The sequence below is a fragment of the Heliconius melpomene genome, chromosome 19 (genome assembly GCF_056956725.1).
Source record: "Heliconius melpomene rosina isolate 202511_hmr_F chromosome 19, ASM5695672v1, whole genome shotgun sequence".
Taxonomy (NCBI): Eukaryota; Metazoa; Arthropoda; class Insecta; order Lepidoptera; family Nymphalidae; genus Heliconius; species Heliconius melpomene.
The window spans coordinates 13,765,537-13,785,447 of NC_140407.1; the positions used below are offsets into that span (position 1 = coordinate 13,765,537).

At 31.2% G+C, this 19,911-nt stretch overlaps 1 protein-coding gene across 1 annotated transcript in view; it reads left to right on the top strand.

Annotated features, from left to right (window-relative positions):
* Positions 1-4,284: 4,284 nt before the first annotated feature.
* The window catches only part of LOC146528937 (endoplasmic reticulum disulfide reductase DNAJC10-like), a 41,693-nt gene continuing 26,066 nt past the window's right edge, over positions 4,285-19,911 (top strand). The window contains exons 1-4 of the mRNA XM_085203844.1: positions 4,285-4,615; positions 15,481-15,598; positions 16,272-16,491; positions 19,394-19,539. Of these exons, the coding sequence (XP_085059970.1) occupies positions 4,456-4,615; positions 15,481-15,598; positions 16,272-16,491; positions 19,394-19,539 (644 nt within the window). The 5' untranslated portion in view covers positions 4,285-4,455. The remainder of the gene's footprint in view (positions 4,616-15,480; positions 15,599-16,271; positions 16,492-19,393; positions 19,540-19,911) is intronic.

The following is a 19,911-nucleotide window of genomic DNA, read 5'->3' on the forward strand; positions in this document are numbered from 1 at the left end:
GTCATGGCGCAGCGGCACAAGGGTATGACTGAACCGCGACGATTGTGGGTTCGATCCCCACTCGAGGAAATAAAATGTTTATTTACATTTATATTCTCATTTCTTCGCTCTGGTGTCGAGGCAAACAGTGGCGTTGAGTCCGCCACTCAACACGCAATGCCTCTAGGAGTAGGCGGAAAGTGGGGAACGGTGTCTTATTAAGTGATGATTCATTTTGATTATTTTGATTTTTTAAATCATTTACATACCCACAGAAGACAGCACAAGGTAGGATGTTAAATTATACTGCACCTATATAAACGTGTAGGTATAAGTTTTAATTAGGATAAGCAGACGGAACCTAGTGTTAGGACACTCTGTTCCCCATTTTCCGCCAAGTTATTGAGTTATTGCGTGTTGAATGCTGAAACTCAACGCTGCAATACCCCGATAAATTTATTTCAATTTTCTTAAAATATTCTTTTGTATATGTCCATATACTTAAAAAAAACAAGCATTAAGAAAATCATTAAATATGTCAATAAGTTATCCATGAATAACCTAATTATTTCATTCTGTGACCGTGGTACGAATTGAACTTTAGATAACAATAAAGATATAAAGAAAAATGAATTTTATAGGATACTAGTGGACCCGGACGCGGCTACGCCTGCTTCAACTATAAGAATATTTATTAAATATATTCATTAAATTATTTTCAATTTTCAATAGAATTAATAAGTAAATATAAGCTTAAATGATCTAAAAGAATAATAAGTAGATACACATTATTAGAAAAAATTATCTGAGTTATTGAAATTAACCAACAAAAGGATTAAAAGTAACTAAAGGATAGATATTCTTAATATTAGAAAAAGTACCTAAAGTTTTCCGTGCGTGCGTACATAGATATCGACTCTACGAAATAACTTAACATTTCTCTCTATAAAGCAGGATAATTTTAGCGGGCAATATCAAATAAAATAAGAAGAGAACCAAAGTGTAGCTTAAATTAATTATAAACAGCAAATAAAGTTCGAAAATGTATGAAAATTTATAAAACCCTCAACGTCATCTGCCCGTTCTCGTCGGTCATACTGTGCCGCCCGTAGGCTAGGTCATTTGGAATCAGTGACATCTCCTTAATTATTTATTAGAATGTTATACAGTAAACTATAATTTCCATCAAGATGAAATGCTAAAAGTGACTATTATATTTATTTTCATAAGGATTAATATCAAAATGTCGCGGTAACGGTTGCGTAGCGACGCGACGGTTGTTATTAAGATGGCAGAATAAATTGCATGTCAAATTAGAAAGTACTTTAAAATATATTAGTTTATATGTATAATGTAATGTTATATAGCCTATAGCACTTCTGAAGAATGCAGCTTTCATACAAAACAAAAACAATGTAAATCGGACCAGTAGATCCAGAGATCTTAGCGTTCAAACAAACAAACAAACAAATTCTTCCGCTTTATTATATTAGTATAGATACCTATATAATTTATAGTCACACACTCTTAATATAAAGAATATTAATTGCAAAACAATATTTTTTGGATTGTTTAGTTTATGATTATTTTGTTTAGACTTAAAGTTAACCGCATAAATAATAATTAATATAATTACTACATTATAAATCTATGTTTATTAGCGGAAAAGTTTGTTCGTACGTTCGTTCGTTCGTTCGAACAAAAACAAATACAAAACTTAAGCCGTGATGAAATTCATGAGGAGAGCTTACCTGAATGGCATCTCGAAGAGATATGACAGATGCGGATGATGGTTCGGTGGTGGAAGAGAGGGCACTTCTCTATGCTTACCTGAAGAGCTGTGCGCTTATCCTGGACAATGTGTGGCTCTTATAATCTGTAACGAAATCCGGCCACCTGAAGGGTTCTGACGTGCGTGCAGACTCTCCCCGCCGCCGTAGACCAGATGGTAAGAGGGTCTGCACAAATGCAGCGATAAAAAATAGTTCTAAACATCGATAGTTTTTTTAATTTGTCCTTCTTCTCCTCCTTCCATAGTTATTTTTATAAAATATATTAGTTCCAATGATGACCTCTAAAGCGACTTTTTATTGTTTGTTTACCTTTTATCTCACGGCTCCTTGAACAGGATATATAGATTGCATTTACATCCTTGATCACTGTCTTTCGAGATATATTAATGAAATTGTCATATTCATTATTATCCTAGTCGTCCCACATATTAGATACGGCGTGTATGTCTTTATAAGATACTATATAAATATGTTATCTAACAATTGATTGACCTCGAATATTGTAGGTTAACTCGCATATTATTTCCTAAGCAAGATACATTACATTATTTTAGACAATAATTAACATCTGTTTCGATTTTATATATAGGTAGTAAAAAGATGAGTTCACGGTTTATCCCGCAAATAGCAAGGTAGGCAGATGGATGGTATTATAGTGTTAAAACACTACGTTCTACACTTTTGCGTGGCGGAACTCAACGCGAGCTTTTTACCTTGGTGCCAGAGGGAAGAACAACCTAACAATATATTAATAAATAGTTCATTCCCTCAATTGGGAATCAAACCCACAATATGACTGTAACCGTCGCGTTACAGTCATATCTTTGTGGCTCCGTAGTGCCTCCGTGCTGTAGCTCGGCGGCCTAGTTTTCACTAATTGTTCTACCAATGCTATATACATAATTATGTATGTACATATACAATGCAGCAACATTGTATTCGTGATACTAATATGATTTTTGGTCGTTTTAAATTTTAAATGGAAATGTAACACAATTTAATTTGATCACATGAGAAGGAAATTAATCGAGGCGCTAGAGTACAAGCGTGTGCTAGCTCTGGTAACGAAGTAAAGCGCGGCGTTTACTTCCGTTCAATTCGACGGAGGCAAAGTGTCTTAATAGGAACAGAGTGTCTTAACACTAGGTTTCCAGGTTAGAACATAGCAAATCGGTTGAGCATGTAAATTTTATTTCATTTAAATATTTACTGTTACGTATTTAAATTTACAGAGCTTTTAGTGAAGCTCCCATGGGCTGAAGAATAGATCGCGACTGTTAATCCCAATGATTATTGGGCTTGTCTTTATAGTTTTATGCAGTTGGGTTTTTTGTTTTTTTAAAATATACAGGGTGGAAGAGGCAGCGCTTCTTTTACTGAAACTGCATATAGGGTAAAATATTTCAAACCCAGAGCTAAAAAAATGAATCAAGGTACCTCAACAGTTTGGACGTACGATTTTTTTTTCATTTCACGATTTTTATCCATACCTGTATTTCGTGTGACGCACACACACGTATGCGACGTTGCCGCAATTTTATTATTTATTTTCTTTGAAAAAATAACTTTCTCATTTTTGGGAATTATTTTTTTTCTGAATTATATTAGGCTTTTATAGAGTAGTTAAAATTGTGGTTTCATTTAAAGTGGTGCTGACAATTCCACCCTGTATATTTTTTTATTCCAATCTTTTTTGTTAGGGTTTTTTTTGCTATTTAACGAATACATATCTGTTATAAAATATGAAAATTAGCCAGACTTAAAGTTACAAAATTAAAACAAAACAATTTAAATCTACATAATTTAATTCTAATATATTCTATGTTTTTATTCTGTTGCTATTTTAGTAATAACTTAAAATAAAAAATTAGGAAAAAAACTTTAAAATAACTTTTGAATAAGAGACCCCACTTGACATAGTTCGAGGATTTATTTTTTTTTCATTTTGACAATATAACGTCTGGTAACAACTGCAAGGTTAAGAAAAATCGATAGAAGTAACAATTATCAATTCGTTTGAGTTTTACAACGCCACATAGAAACCAACATTTCTACAGCTGGCGAGCTTTGCACAGTCGGGTAAAAATAATATCATATTTGGTAGGTTATACTGGCTGAAATAAGCTTTTTTCGCGGTAACATTTTTAAAAATTAATTACTGTCAAATTATTCAAATAGAAACTAAGAATCATCTCTTTTTCATGTTTTTTTTAGGTTGACCATAAACCTCACATTCTTCATCCGGTCCAAAAAGGACATTTTGAATTAAATTTATGGGACCACGTGGAAAACACTAGTTTTCAAATAAAAAAAGAATCATAAAATTCGGTTCACCCAGTCAAAAGTTGTGACATAACAAACCGTTTCTTACAGAAGTCGGTTAAAAAATAAACAATTATATTAATTTTGAAACTTACACCAGACAAAGTCAGCAGTTTTGGTAATACATATATTTATAATTAAATTGGCAGTAATATGATTCAATCTCCTTTGAAGTATAAAATAATAATCCGATTCGTCAACAAGCCGTCAGTAAGTCACCTGCGTTCGCGAAGCACTGTTGTGGATACCTAATGCCGCAAAAAATATATATTTAATTAAAATTAATGCCTAAAATAAATAGCATCCAGATAATTATACTTTTTTTAAATAATAAAAACTTTTTTTTTAAAAAAAGTGAAGCATGTCTAGTGCGGTAGGGTTGCATCGAGATACGGAAAAAAATATACAGAGCAAGGGGGATTATAGAAGTATTCAAGTGAACATGCCAGCAGCGTCTCTAAATGTGGATATTGAATTTAAGAATATCTGCTTGGAAGTATCTACAGGATTGCTAAAAAAAGGTAAACTTTTTAAAATTCAACCATAATTATAATTATTGCTACAACTAAACGAGAACGATCATTAAAAAAATATTATAAATCGCATTAGTTCCTCTAATTAACCGTATTTAAAATCGTTTCTTGTAAAGTAACAGAAAAGATTATAATTTCATTTAGATACTAGTTTTCTTAAAAAAAATGTCAATTAATAAGTTTTTGAAATGTGTCCAATTATAAAATAAGATAACAATAGTATGTATGTAAGTATAAACAACACCTTATCAAAGCTATTCTATCCCAAATTATCAAAATATTATGGTATATATCATTAATAATATTAAAAATGTCCATATGTACACATATTAAATATACAGTAGTAATGGAATTGGAAACATGTCTAAATACACTCTTCTTTTACAGTAGGGTAATAAATAAGAGTACGAAAGAGGTGAAAAATTAATAACAATTATTATTTTTTTTGTAATAATATAACTAAATAATTATGAAGTATTCAATAATTTTTATTCAAATACTGTAGAAAAAATGCACTTTATATATTCATTTATCGGAGCAGGTGAAAAGTAAAAAATATATTTATTTTAGCTAAGCGTTGTCCCCGGTAGCAGCATAGATAGAAGAAACATGAAAATCTAGTGTCAAGACACTCTTTTCTCTGTCTTTACATCCTCCGAATTGGAATCGTAATCGAACCTTCGCAACTGTTATTCCACTAAATATACTAACGCATAAATGACCTCGGCATGTTTACTCGGATTTCGATATTAAGCCCTACGGCGATGGAGAGTTGATGGTGATGAGAGGATATTGTGTGTCTAAACTTTAGTTGGCATCTGCACGTAGGCGGTTTTCTGGTGATGATCGCTTTGTATTCCGATTGAGACAGGGAATCAGTTCAACAGCTCCGTTGACGACAAAGCATATACTATTTAGGAATTGCTCTGCTTTCTCTAACCTCCAAAACCCGTTTATGGGAAAATTGAGGGGAGAGGAATAGGGCAGGTAAAACAAGAGAGAAGGATAGGCGAAAGAAAGAAGGAGGTAAAGAAGGACACCACTCATACGGACTGACTATGAGAAATTAATAATACTAAGCATTTCTCTATAATGGAATAATTTTAGATATATCATATTAGTAATTACAAACGGACGAAAAAATAGCATTATAAAAAATAATTAGTCTTTACTTATACTATACAACTAAACAAACTAAAACAACACCACAAATACCAGACAAAAAATCGATGAAAAAACACTTCAGTAAATAAAGTGAAAGAAATTAAAATATAATTGACTGGTAAATTAGAATAATTTATTACACCTAAAACTACACTAACCTATTTATATTTTATCAATTATTTAAAAACCTCGAAGTATATTATGATTCATTTTGACATTTTTTGTTGATTGCATTATCAGCAGAAAATTAAATATGAATAATATTTAAGAAATTAATAATTATAATTAAACTTTTTCCACTCGTGGCTTGTCTGCGTTTGACGCCCACAAGGGCAAATGAACTGGATTTCGTCAGTCGTTTTTCAAAAATTGGGTGGTAAGTTGGGGGAAGGAGTCTATGGAGGAGGAAAATAATTTGTAAACTTCAATAAAGTTTGCATTTCGTAATTTTTAATCAAATCAGCTTCACGCTACTGTACTGTATCCCGCACACTGAAGGGTATGCAAAGGTAACATACTCATACTGTTGAGACACTCAGTTCCCCACTTTTCCCTATTTAAAAAAGTAGGTAAAAAAGGCTGTGTTGTCCAAAATTTAAAAACAAATATACTCTTCAGTCATCAAAAAATTATCACCTACAATGTAAATGCAAGACTTGAAAAAACATACCTACTTTAATAACGATATGTGTCATTGGCAATTTCCGTGAAATGGTGCATTTTGTTTTAATTAAGTAGAACTTGCAACCTCTATCAGATTTAGATTTTAATTAATAAGCAAAAATAAGTAACTTTATGCCTATCGGTCTGACGTCAAATTTAATACTAGCGTTTACTTGCAGCTCTCCCCGTATGAGCAGTGGTAACTATCGCAGTTATAAAAAGTTACATCGAAACTATTAGATCACACCGCTATATTATGTTGTCGAAACTATACTAGCCTTAAAAGAAAGAAAATTTTGGTATTAATGCCGCTAGCTAGATCAAGTGAAGTATCGGATGAAAGGGCTCTGGTTAAGCTAAACTTCTCAGCTTCTCTTCTTTTTCAATTTTTTCATAAGATTCTACCTAATGCCAGTCATTTCCTGCAACTTTGTTTGCGTGGACATTAAGAGGGGAAAATGGAAGGAAAGGAAGGAAGGAAAATCTCTTTTTTTTTCAAGTACTCTCTCTTAGTGTTTCCCTACAGCTACTGGTTTCCCTCGCCCACCTTACACTTATATATACATATAGCTGGATTTTAAGTAACATAAGAAAATAATTTGACTAAAAAACGCTTTAGGTATAAATACAATACGCTATAAGATACTTTTGAACATTTTTATGACTAAGCAGCAAATCCAAATGGCTCCATCCATTAAAATTCACTTAGCTCTTGTTTCACTAAGGTCCTATTATAAGAAATTATTTTGCGTTTTTTTTAGGAACTATAACCATTAAATATATAATAAATTATTTTATTCCATATGAAGCCTTATTAAATTTATCGTAACTAGCGACCCGCTCGCGGCTTTGGCCCCGTTTACTACAAAATTATTTATTTTATTTTAATAATATATATTATGATTTTAAAGATACAAATTTTATGCAGTTTTGTAAATGAATGTTTAAATAGTCGTCGGGCTAAACATTTATTCGCGCAAGCTGTACTAACTTGAACTTTTGAACTATATTTTTAAATGTTTACCTAGACTGAAAAACCTGAAGCCTGAAATATTTGAAATTTCGAAAAATTGCTTTTAATTGGTGTCTATTTAAAACTGTTATAGAATCACTATTTTAGTTTTAATATATATTTTATTTAGTGCGACATAAATACAGATTTATTATATACTTAGTTGTATATGTTATACCAAATGTTTCCTGTTTTAAAAGCAAAGTCCAATATATTAATCACTTAATAATCATAATTGTTAACTGTGATTAACTACGTTTAAATGAGAATGAGAAAATAACTATACAGATATAAGATAGATAGATAGATACCATGAATAAATTGTTCGCAAGCAATGGGTTCCTTGGAAATTAATATACTATTTTTTTCTATGGCTTCTCCATAACAGATTTAAGTTTATTACATATACTTATAAGATATGGCTATATAGTACGTTCTATACTTATAATAAAATAGTAAGCTGATTGGTAATACTTGTTATTCCCATATGTTAATGAGAATAAGATTATTAATAAATACGTTTTCTAATTATGAACGCTTACGTATTGAAATATTATTTTTTTTAATGTTTTGATTTTTTTACATAGGAAACATATCAACATCAACATAATATTATACATTTTATAATTTTGAAGTCGTTGCCAAAGAAAACAAACAGGATCAGTAATTGATGAAAATAATTTTAGTTCGTTGTTAGAAATCGGTTTTTTATTATTAAGTCATGAATTATATATATCGTGTTCTTAGAAACTTATAAATTACTTATAATTCCTAGATATAATTATGCATGATAAATCAAAATGGCAGAGCGCAAAAAATGAGCGAGTACTGCTAGGGGGGGCGGACTTTTTATTTCTCTTTCGCGGTGGAAACCGATCTTAAGTCGTAAAATTTTTAAAAACTATTTTAAAACAAAATGAAATTGGAAGTCCTGGTGACTGTAAAAGCTACTACAGAAACAAAGATCAGATAGAAAAAAAATCTAAATTGAGGCTACGGTACTCAACCTAAAATTTAAACACTAAATGAACTAAAAAGTAAACACTAATTTCACAAACATTTTATAACTTTGAAGTCGGTATCGAGCCAATACCTTTCTAAAATATCATTTTAATATTTATTATTTTTTTAACCACTTTAGGTAATAAATACACTGTACTTAATAAAATAAAATAATAAGTCCCAAAATTTCATTAATTTTTATTTTTATTTATTTCAATATAATTATTTTTTTCGAAATATGTAAATATTTATTTCACAAACTTTTAAGTATTGGTATGCAATCAATTCTGTATTTTTTAATTATACAGTCGAGATTATGTTAATCATATGATTTTATTTAATTTTTTTGCTAATATTAAAGTATAATACCTAAATGAGTAAGCATTTGTAACTGCTATTATAATTAATTTTTTAGTAAAGGTAAATTATTTAAATAGGTATTATTTGTGAAAACATCATCTTATAAAATATGTTATTTAGCATTTTACATAATATTTATACGCTCACTTTCATAAAAAATGTAATCATTGAAATAATTAAGAAAATGTGTAATCATTTAAGGTCTATTATATAAATTTATGTTTCAATGGGATTAATGGGAAAACCAGAATATGAGACAATTTCCATTCCATGTCTTAAAAGAGAATAGAGAGGAATTGTATAGAGATAAAAAAATAAAAGCAATAAGACAAATAACAAACTTGATTGCGCCTTTATAAAAAGATAACTGACTGTAGCTAATTATTGTATTGTTACACATAACGTCTATTATACTCATTTTCTTTACAGGCTATTAAATTTATTACTATATAACCGAACAAGCTCGAGTCGGGCACGCCTGCAGATCGTTCCGTACAAAAAGAAAACTTTTTTGAAAATTCTAGCTAGCTTAGCCAAAGCCTTTTCATCTGATACCTCATTTGAACTTTCAAGGCTATATTATTTTTAAGGATTTAAAATTTATATCCACAAATGTTTATAGTTTTCAGATTTTTTTTCCTGAACTAGTACTATTTTTACATGTTTAGTTTTAAAGAGTTTATTTTTTTATTTAAAGAGTTTAGTTTAGTAGTTTTGGTTGTGCATTGTCAGCCAGCCATACGCTCCTAAGTAAAAAAACATTATCAATAAATATATTTACTTTTATTCCCATTCTTGTTTGGTTTTATTATTTTTTGCCCTCTTATAGCTTTTAAAATAATTTACACGTAATTTTTGAATGTTGTTAAACTTGAATAAGAGAATTGCATCGTTTTGTAAGTAAGTTAATATTACTTAACAGTAATTAAGCTAACTGACCTCAATAAACCTTAAATCTAATTTCAAGTTCAACAACTATCGAAATTTTTTTTTTTTTATATTTTAAACTGAATGTTCCATTTATCATTCCCAATTGCCAAATTAAAATATTGAAAATTAGAGAGCTTCGTCTCCAGTTTGGTTCGCTCGCTGTAATATTATAAAAAAATCTTTAAAAAACTATGTCATTTGTATAATACCTCTATTACTTAAAAGCGTATAAAGTACCTAATGATTCCTACTGGTTGGTAAAAAATATATACTTTAATATATAACAGAAGTAGCGACCTAGCCGCGGCTTGGCCCGCGCGGCTGAATTACGGGAATATTATTAATTGTTTTCGTGTTTGACACAACTTGGCTTAATAACCATACTTGTATCGGTTAACCCACGTTTCAAAATATCTTACTTTGACTCTACACAGTTTGTAGGAGTTTTAACAATTTTAGTTTTTTTAACAAAACATTTGCTTGTATTTGGATTCGGAATATTTGTTATACAGTAGAAACTCAATTATCCGGCCCTCAGTTATACGAATTCGCGATTATCCGGACAACCTACTACAATGAAACCTAAGAAAAATTATATGTACGTAAATATTACACGATATCCGGTTCCGGTTGTGCTCGTAACAACAAGTGATATTTGTGTCCTGACTTTTTAAATTCAAAGATGGTGTGATTAAGTAGCTAATTAACGTAAAAACGTATACAAACTGTTAATAGTGACACAAATTTGATCGTGACGTAATAATTTTATAAAATTAGTAGCATATACGAAAAAAGAACAATATTTTTCGAATAAATAAGGTTATCTGTCAAAGTCTCAACTTCTTTTACAATAGTGACAGTTTGGTGCCAACATCATAATATAATACGAATACAGATACATAACGTCGAAACAATCAACGTTTCGTTTTTACAAAGTTGAATAAATACGTTATTAATACCAACTAAACAAAATGAGTAATTTTGAAGAATTTTTCGAAAAGATAAAAGTAGAAATGTCGATTCAAACAAAAGACATTATCTCGCAAATAGATGGAAAATTGCAACCTATAAAAGAAGAATTAGAAAATCTGAAATTAGAAAATAATGAGTTGAAAATAAAAATTAATAATTTAGAAAAAAATAAAAAATCCAATAACATCATTTTTTATGGAATTGAAGAAAAAGAACACTCGCAATCAGAACTGCTGGACGAAGTGGTAAAAAAAATAAAAAAGGATTTAAGTATTAATCTTGATAACAGAAACATAAATATAATACAAAGAATTGGAAAACTTAACAAAGAAAATAATAAAGGAAGACCAGTATTGATATCTTTTATTAATAATTGGAAAAAAAAGGAAATCATGAAAAACAAGAAACATTTAAAAGATATTTATGCCTCCGAAGATTATCCTAAAGAAGTACAGGAAAAAAGGAAAGAGTTACAGGTAAAGCTTATAGAAGAGAGGAAAAAAGGGAACTATGCCATCATAAATTATGACAAGTTAATTATTAAGGAAGGAACATCTAACATACCAACTCGTAAACGAAATTTAACAATATCCCCTGATAAACCACGAAAGCAAGCTTCATTATCTACGACTAATAACAAAAAAAATGCATTTGATATAATGAGAGTCAGAAGCAACTCACTGTCCTCTTCTCCAGCAGTGAAACTTTTATAGGATACGGACGTTAGCCACCGGAACAAGCAAAAACTAAACCAAAATAATTTTAACAAAACATTTCCCAAGACGACTGGTCATCGTGGGAAATTAGACTACCACCCTACACTCGCAAATATTAGAAATACCACCAAAACAGATACAAAACATAATAAAAATATATTAAAAATTTGTACTTTAAATGTAAGATCTTTGGCATCAATAGAACGATACCTGCAATTAACCTATGCCCTTGAAACTATTGAATTTGATATTTTAGGGATGTCAGAAGTTCGAAGAATGGGTCAGGCAATAGAAGAATATCAGGATTATATTTTATGCTACACAGGAAAACGCAAGGGTCATCATGGAGTTGGATTTTTAATAAAGAAAAATTACAGAAACAATATAACCAACTTCCTTGGGATATCAGACCGAGTTGCAATATTGCAATTAAAATTTGAAGAAACAAGCATGTCAATAATTCAGCTTTATGCACCCACAGAGAGATCAAGTGAAGAAGAAATAGATTCCTTCTACAACGATGTAAAAAAAGCACATCTACTTGCTGATGGCTTGGTAATAGTTATAGGTGATCTAAATGCCAAAATAGGATACCGAAAAGAAGAAGAAGATCTGATAATGGGTAAATACGGTTACGGCGAACGAAATGAAAGGGGCGAAAAATTAATAGAATATGCCTTTGAATACAAATTAGCAATTATGAATACGTTTTTCAAAAAGAAAGCTAATAGAAGATGGACCTGGATTTCTCCTAATCAAAAAATTAAAAATGAGATAGATTTCATAATGACAAACAAACCAAAGTCCATTACAAACATAGAAGTCCTAAATAGGATAAATTTTGCTTCTGATCATAGGCTAGTGAGGGCAACAGTAATTTTAAATACGCCAAAAAAAATCAGGACGACTTTCAGACCCACATTTAGTAAGTTAAAATCGTCAGAAGAAATAGAAAATTACACTAATCAATTGAAAATTAGCATTGAAAACCTAACAATGAACCAAAACGATGTACAAATGTACTATAATTTGCTTGAAGGAATAATATTAAATAGTTTAAAAAAGAAAAACGCGAAGAGAAATGTTAAAGAAAATTCTATTTTTAGCAGAAGTACGAAAGAACTTATAAAACAACGCACTGAACTAATTTTAATTAATAACAAAGACAAAAACACAAGAAATAAACTTACAGTACTATTTAAAGACACAAATAAATCAATTAGAAAAGACTACGCCAAGCACAGGCACAATGTAATTACAAAAAATTTAAACAATTATAGAAGTACAAAAAGAGCTTTAAAAGAATTGAATATGCAGAAACCCTGGATACTAAAACTCAAACATAATTCAAAAGAAACAAGAACGAGGAAAGATGTGACAAACCTTGCGACAACATTTTACAAAGAACTATATAGAAGAAGGGGTGATGACAAACTAGTGGAAGGAAAGATACAATATGAGATGACATCCAATATAACGATTGAACCAATCAGTATGAAAGAGGTTTACGATAACATTAAACACTTAAAACCAGAAAGAAGTCCTGGGCCTGATGGTATAACAAATGAGGCTTTAAAATTGGGTGCCACTATCCTGATACCTCATCTTACTCTACTATTCAATCTGATACTTAGCACAGAATCCATCCCAAAGCAATGGTGTACATCGGACATTATTTTATTGTACATAAAAGGGAACCCACTGGATATAGTAAATTACAGGCCCATCAGTCTGCTTGCAACTATGTATAAACTTTTTACATCAATTCTATTAAAACGCATAACCCACGATATTGACATACAACAACCTATAGAACAAGCCGGTTTTCGCTCGGGATTCAGCACAATTGATCACATACAAGCATTGGAACAATTGATAGAAAAGTATAGAGAATTTAATAGAAGCCTATACATAGCTTTTATTGACTATACTAAGGCGTTTGACAGCATTAGCCACAGTTCAATTTGGAAGGCACTAGAAATGTCCAACATTTGTAAAACATATATAAATATAATAAAAAACATATATAGAAACAGCACAAGTAAAGTGAAATTAGAAAACAGGGGAAATCAGATAGAAATTCAAAGAGGGGTGAGACAGGGCGATCCACTATCGCCAAAGCTTTTTATTTCTGTTTTAGAATATGTATTTAGAAGAATAACCTGGGGACAAGGGGGAATCGATATAGACGGAAAGTATATGAGCCACCTTAGGTTTGCTGATGACATTGTTTTATTATCTGAACAACCTAATGAATTAGAAACAATGATAAACACTCTAAATCAAGAAAGTCACAAAGTTGGTTTGGAAATGAACCCTTGTAAAACGAAAATAATGACAAACAGCTTTAAGAGAGATATTACAATAGATGGAATTGACATAGAATATGTAGATAACTATATTTACTTAGGAAAACAAATATCGTTTAGAAAAACAAGTAATGAAGAAGAAATAGAAAGAAGAATTAAATTAGCTTGGAAAAAGTTTTGGACATTTAAAGATTTTTTAAAAGGTAAATTTAGTATGAAAATGAAAAAAAACTATCATGGACACTTGCATCTCACCCACTCTTTTATATGGATGTCAAACCTGGAATTATACAAACACAATAAAACAAAAAATTAACGTAACGCAGCGAAAAATGGAGAGAAATATATTGAAAGTCAGAAAAACACAAAAAGTTAACAATCATAAGATAAGACAAAAAACAAATATATTGGATGCATTCACCCAAGCCCTAATATTAAAATGGCGGTGGGCTGGGCACATATCACGTTACATTGATAATAGATGGACAATTCAAACAACACGATGGAAGGGCCCAGTTGGGAAAAGATATGTTGGTAGACCAATTAGCCGGTGGGCTGACGGTATAGCAAAAACTGCTGGAAAAAATTGGATGACTCTGGGGAAAAACAGAAAATTGTGGAGCGAAATGGAGGAGGCCTATACTCAAGAAAATGGGATCCATATCACCAAAACAGATCTAACATTAATATTAATAACTAACAAACTAATTTACTTACTACTAAGATATTTAATTATTTACTTTTTACTACTAATATCTAACTAACAATATTTGTAAAAAAGTGATATGTGAAATAAAAGGCTTATTATTATTATTATTATTATTATTATTTAAATATTACACATATGTACGTACATAAATTGTATGTTAGAAAATGTTAATAATTTCTTAATAAACGTTGGTTTTCGTTGATTGTAATGCATGTTGCTTTTATTAGACATATAACAATTTTGTGCTACATATGCACAAAACCAGCATCTCTTTATACATTCGATTATCAGGATCTTTGATTATCCGAATGACTAATGACAACAATTAATCCGGTTAATCGAGTTTTTACTGTGTATCTATAGCCATGCTATAATTTAATTCGTTAATATTAAAATAATTTGAACGATCGAACGATTTGCTCCAATGCTGAGTTTAATCAAATTAAGAGGTTCTGGCGTAGTCCAACTCTCAAACCCAACTGACCCAAGCTAACCCCAACTTGCTGTGGATTGATTGCCCCTTCGTGGAGGTAATGAAATTCACTCCTTTATAGTTTATTATAAACATTTCCTGACTCCTTTCTGAGAACAGGTTAATTCTTTGTTAGAAACGGCATTCCAAACGAGTTTCTTAACTTCGGATATACCTAACTTTGATTATATATATATTTTTAATAACTTTTAATTTTAATAACTTTTAAAACATTAATAATTTTATTTTATACTATAAGTTATATGTTATAAATAGTAAATTTTCATTAAAGATAAAAAAATCATAACGTATGATATAATTTTAATAGACATTATTTTAAAATATCCGCTTGTAATACACAAAAGTAATTAAAGTACTCGAGACTCTCAACGTGACATCATTGTTTGCTCTGATAACTAGGCAAACCGCGGTGTTGAGTGGGGAACGGAGTATCTTAACACTGTGTTCCCTCTGCCTACACTGCTGTGTACGGTCTACCTGTAAATAAGTATCGAAATGAAAGTGTTTTTATTTATTGTTACAGTCAAAAAAACGATTTTAAAGAATGCTTCCGGTCTCTTTAAGTCTGGTCAACTAACTGCCATAATGGGACCATCTGGTGCCGGCAAGACGTCACTCCTGAATGCGCTGACTGGATTCTCGTAAGTTAATACCATACATTGTATTTGATCTTTACCGCTAAATATATTTAATCCAATAAAGTACTTATTACAAATTATTAGTACTTATTACAAATTATTAGTATATTAGCGGCGTTGAGTTCCGCAATACCTCCAGAATTCAGAAAAAAGTTCTGAATTCTGTTCACATCAGAAAGTGGGGAATGGAATGTTTTACCGCTATGTTCCTTCTGCTTGCTATATGCGGAATACGGTGTAAAGTTAATTTAATTTGATATTTTTTATTTAGGACGTATTAATTTCTAGCAATAGTCTAGTCTCTAGTCTTAACCGCTTCCGATTTATAACACTATATTTTTTTTATTAACGAATATTACTTATTCTGCAGACTAGAAAATCAAACTAATATGATGATTCTGATGTTGATTTTTTACACATTTTGCTTATAACTTTAAGTTTGGTAAATCCAATGCGACTTCACTTTGTGCACATTTATAAAATGAGTGGAACAAATATGCAATTCTGAAATTTTATTCTGACTTAAAATAAATAAATTAATTATTCAGACGAGGGACATTTTATTCCGGTTTTGTTTTTATAGTTACATTTTTATTACCCTTTTAGGAATGCAATATACGGAGTTTATATTGAATTTATTAAAAATAATTTATTCCACTGAATTATTATTTATCAGGGTAAAAGGAGTACAAGGCAAACTAAGAGCGGGACACATAATGTGTGAGCTAGAGAAGAATGAAGTACCATTGGAGACTTTAGAGGCATATAGGAAAAGATCCTGCTATATATTACAAGACGACAGACTCAATCCTCTATTTACTGTTAGAGAGCTCATGCAATTCGCTACAGACCTGAAGCTTGGCAATTCGCTGCCGCAAGATATTAAAATGTCAGTTGTAAGTATATCTATTCCAATATTATAAGTTGTTGCGGAATAATGAAAACTGACTGACTGTACTGACCTGTACAATGCTGACGGGTTTGTTTGGTTGATGATAGAGCACACTAATCTCAAGAACTATTCAAATTGAAAAATATCTGCAGTCATAGTTACCTTATTTATTTACTTAGAACGTGGCATATGTCATGCACAGCTAGATCTTTCCATTACAGCAGATAAAAGCTTACATACATACATAGCTTCACGCTTTATCCCTAGCGGGGTAGTCAGAGAGAACGGAGCGCCAAACGCTACGGTCTCTAAATACCTCTTTCGCCTCGTCCACGGTCAATTACCTCTTCATACATGCCCTTCGGGGTGTCCTCGTACTTTTTACGTGACCTTTCTCCAGTATCTTTGACACTGTGTTTTTGAAGGTCATCCGAGATCTCCCTCTACCACTTTTACTGCTCACTTTTCCATCATAGATCTTTTTTGCCATTCTCTCATGACTCATTCGTTCGACATGCCCAAACCATCTGAGCACGTTCTTTTTCATTTTCACCGTGACATCCTCGCTAGATAAAAGCTATTAAATTTTAAATAGCTATATTTTAATAGCGACCCGCTTTAAATTAGGTTCTATACTAAAAACTACGTGTAGTTTAGGCTAACGTGAACAAGCGCACAAACAAACATACATAAAAGATAAAAATTATTATTAATCAATCGTTTTATCTATATATATAAAATCGAAAGGTCACTCACTCATCACGAAATCTCAGAAAGTACATGTGCTAGGAATCTCAAATTTTGCATAGGAGTTATTTATAGGACGTAGGTGCTCGCTAAGACGGGAATTTGCAATATTCAACTTTCAAGAGGTTGTTTTTGGGGTTGAAAATTTGTATGAAACTTCGTTACTACAAATGCTAGGAGTCTTAAATTTTGCATGGACACAGAAATTGATAATAACGTAGTTCACGCAGGCGAAGCCGCGGGCGGGCTGCTAGTTATTATATATAAATGCCCTAATAATATATTTTGTCGTATATCTTCCATGTCCAGACAACCATGGAAATACACTGGAAAATATATATTATAAATTTACTTCGAAATTGTTGTTTGATATAAAATATTTTGAAAATACAGTTCAAAAGTTGCTTTACCAGTATAGTCCTTGATGTCCGTGGATACACTAGTGGATTTAACGCTTTCAAAATGTACCTAATTATGTAATATAATACACTTATTACTTTACATTTATTTAAATCATGACATTTTGCTGTGTTTTAAGTATAATAAAATTAAAGAAAAAAAAACCTTTTTTAAGAACAATCTTTTATTATTTGTTAAGAAAATGAACTAAAAAGTTAAAAATAAATTAACTCTAATTAGAAATATAAGAAACATTTAATAAATTATAAAAGCGTGATACATTTTGATATAGAGAGGAGAAGAAGGTGCTGAATGTTCTTAATTATACCATCAAAGTGCGGCAGTGCGGGACATAGCAGGGCAGCAGAGGAAACCTGGGAACCTGGTGTCATGGAGATTTCGATCCCATTACGACACTTTCGTTCCATAGTTTTATTTATACCAATTAACTAGAATAATCTTTATGATTCATAAACTTTGTATTTGCAGATTTATTTTTGTTTAATCTCTTAAATTTTTTGCCAACGTTTTTTGCCATGTTATTAGTGTTTTGGTGTTACATAATATTTATTACCGAATGCGCGATGCAAAGGAGGATAAAAAGTAAATAGTAAATGTATGTATGTACGTAGGTACTATGCCTACTTATAATTGGCTTTTACTTATGCACGCACGATAGAAGTATAAGAAATTTTTAAAAAAATCATAACAAATAATGTAAAAAAAACATATTATAAAAAAAAACGTAAAAACTCGTTTGCATAATACTAAAAAGAAAAATAACAAGCGCAATTATACTTCGTTAAAAATTACAGTCGAAACCCTTTAACCAACTAAATATTTATAAGAAAAAATTGTACGATTTATATAGGTAGGTAGTTGGTTGGAGAAAGGGTCCTTACCTTTGATCTGGAACTGCTTTTTGTCTTTTTAGTTTTATGCAGTCAGGTTTTTTGTTTTTTTTATTATATTTTTTGTGAGAATATTACTTCAAAGTTCAGTGTACTTATTACTACTTCTTTTTCTTTTTTATCCTCGCCTTTTTCAATAATAATAATAATAACAATAATAATAAGCCCGTTTATTCCAAAATTAAGTTACACTTATACATTCATATTTAGTACAAAATATTACAACTAAAGTTGCAAAATGTCTCTATATTCGGTGTGCCTCTTGGCATAGGCCTCCTCTAACATCTTCCATTGCATCCTATCCCGTGTGACTCTTCTCCAATCTGATCCTACCGTTAGCTTAATTTCGTCCTCCCATCTTGTGTGTTGCCTCCCGCGGCTTCGCTTGCCATCTCTTGGGTACCATTCCGTTACCACCTGACTCTATTTACCTTTCGTGTCTCTCATCATATGCCCTGTCCATCTCCATTTCTGTTGATCTATTTTGGTCAGTATGTCCACCAATTTAGTATTGGCTCAGAGTTCAGTATTCCTTATTCTGTCATTTTCTTTCCAACCTAATATGCTCCTCTCCATAGCCCTTTGACATTTAGCAAGTTTTTCTCTTAGAGATTTTGTCAATGCCCATGTTTCGCGCCCATATGTTAGGCATGGAAGAATGCAGACCTCAAAGGTTTTCTTTTATATATAACTGTTATATGGACATTAGTTACTTTTTTTGTTCACACCTCCTCCTGATCCTGGAACCAAGTATTAAGACACTCCGTTCCCATTAATACACTTTCGTTCCCCACTTTCCGCCGCGTTACAGCGACTTTAATATTATTAGGTTTTTATATTTATTTACAGATGAATAACATATTAAGCACGTTAGGATTGCTGGGTGCTGAAAATACAAGGTGTTGTAATTTATCCGGTGGCCAGAGAAAACGATTATCGATCGCCGTGGAGCTTGTGGATAACCCACCAGTGCTGTTCTTGGATGAACCTACAACGTTAGTGCCTTTTATAATGTAAATGTTAAAGTAGTTCGATCCCCACTAGAAGAGATGAAATATTTATTTACGTTTATATTTCCATTTTCGCTCTGGTGTCGATAGTTCTGCCATTCAACACGCAATGCCTCCAGAATTCGGCAAAAAGTGGGGAACAATACAAAATTCCCTCTTCCCTTAATACTAAATTCCCTCTGCCTACCCCGTTGTGTGCGGGATACAACGTGAATGATGATTTTTTGATTTTTATTCAAAAAAATAATATATACCTACTGTTAATGAAGATCGCTTTACCATCAAGTTTATAATATAACGTATATTACCAGTAATTGATTCAATTTCACGCTTCTTATAAAAACCACTTAGTGCAAG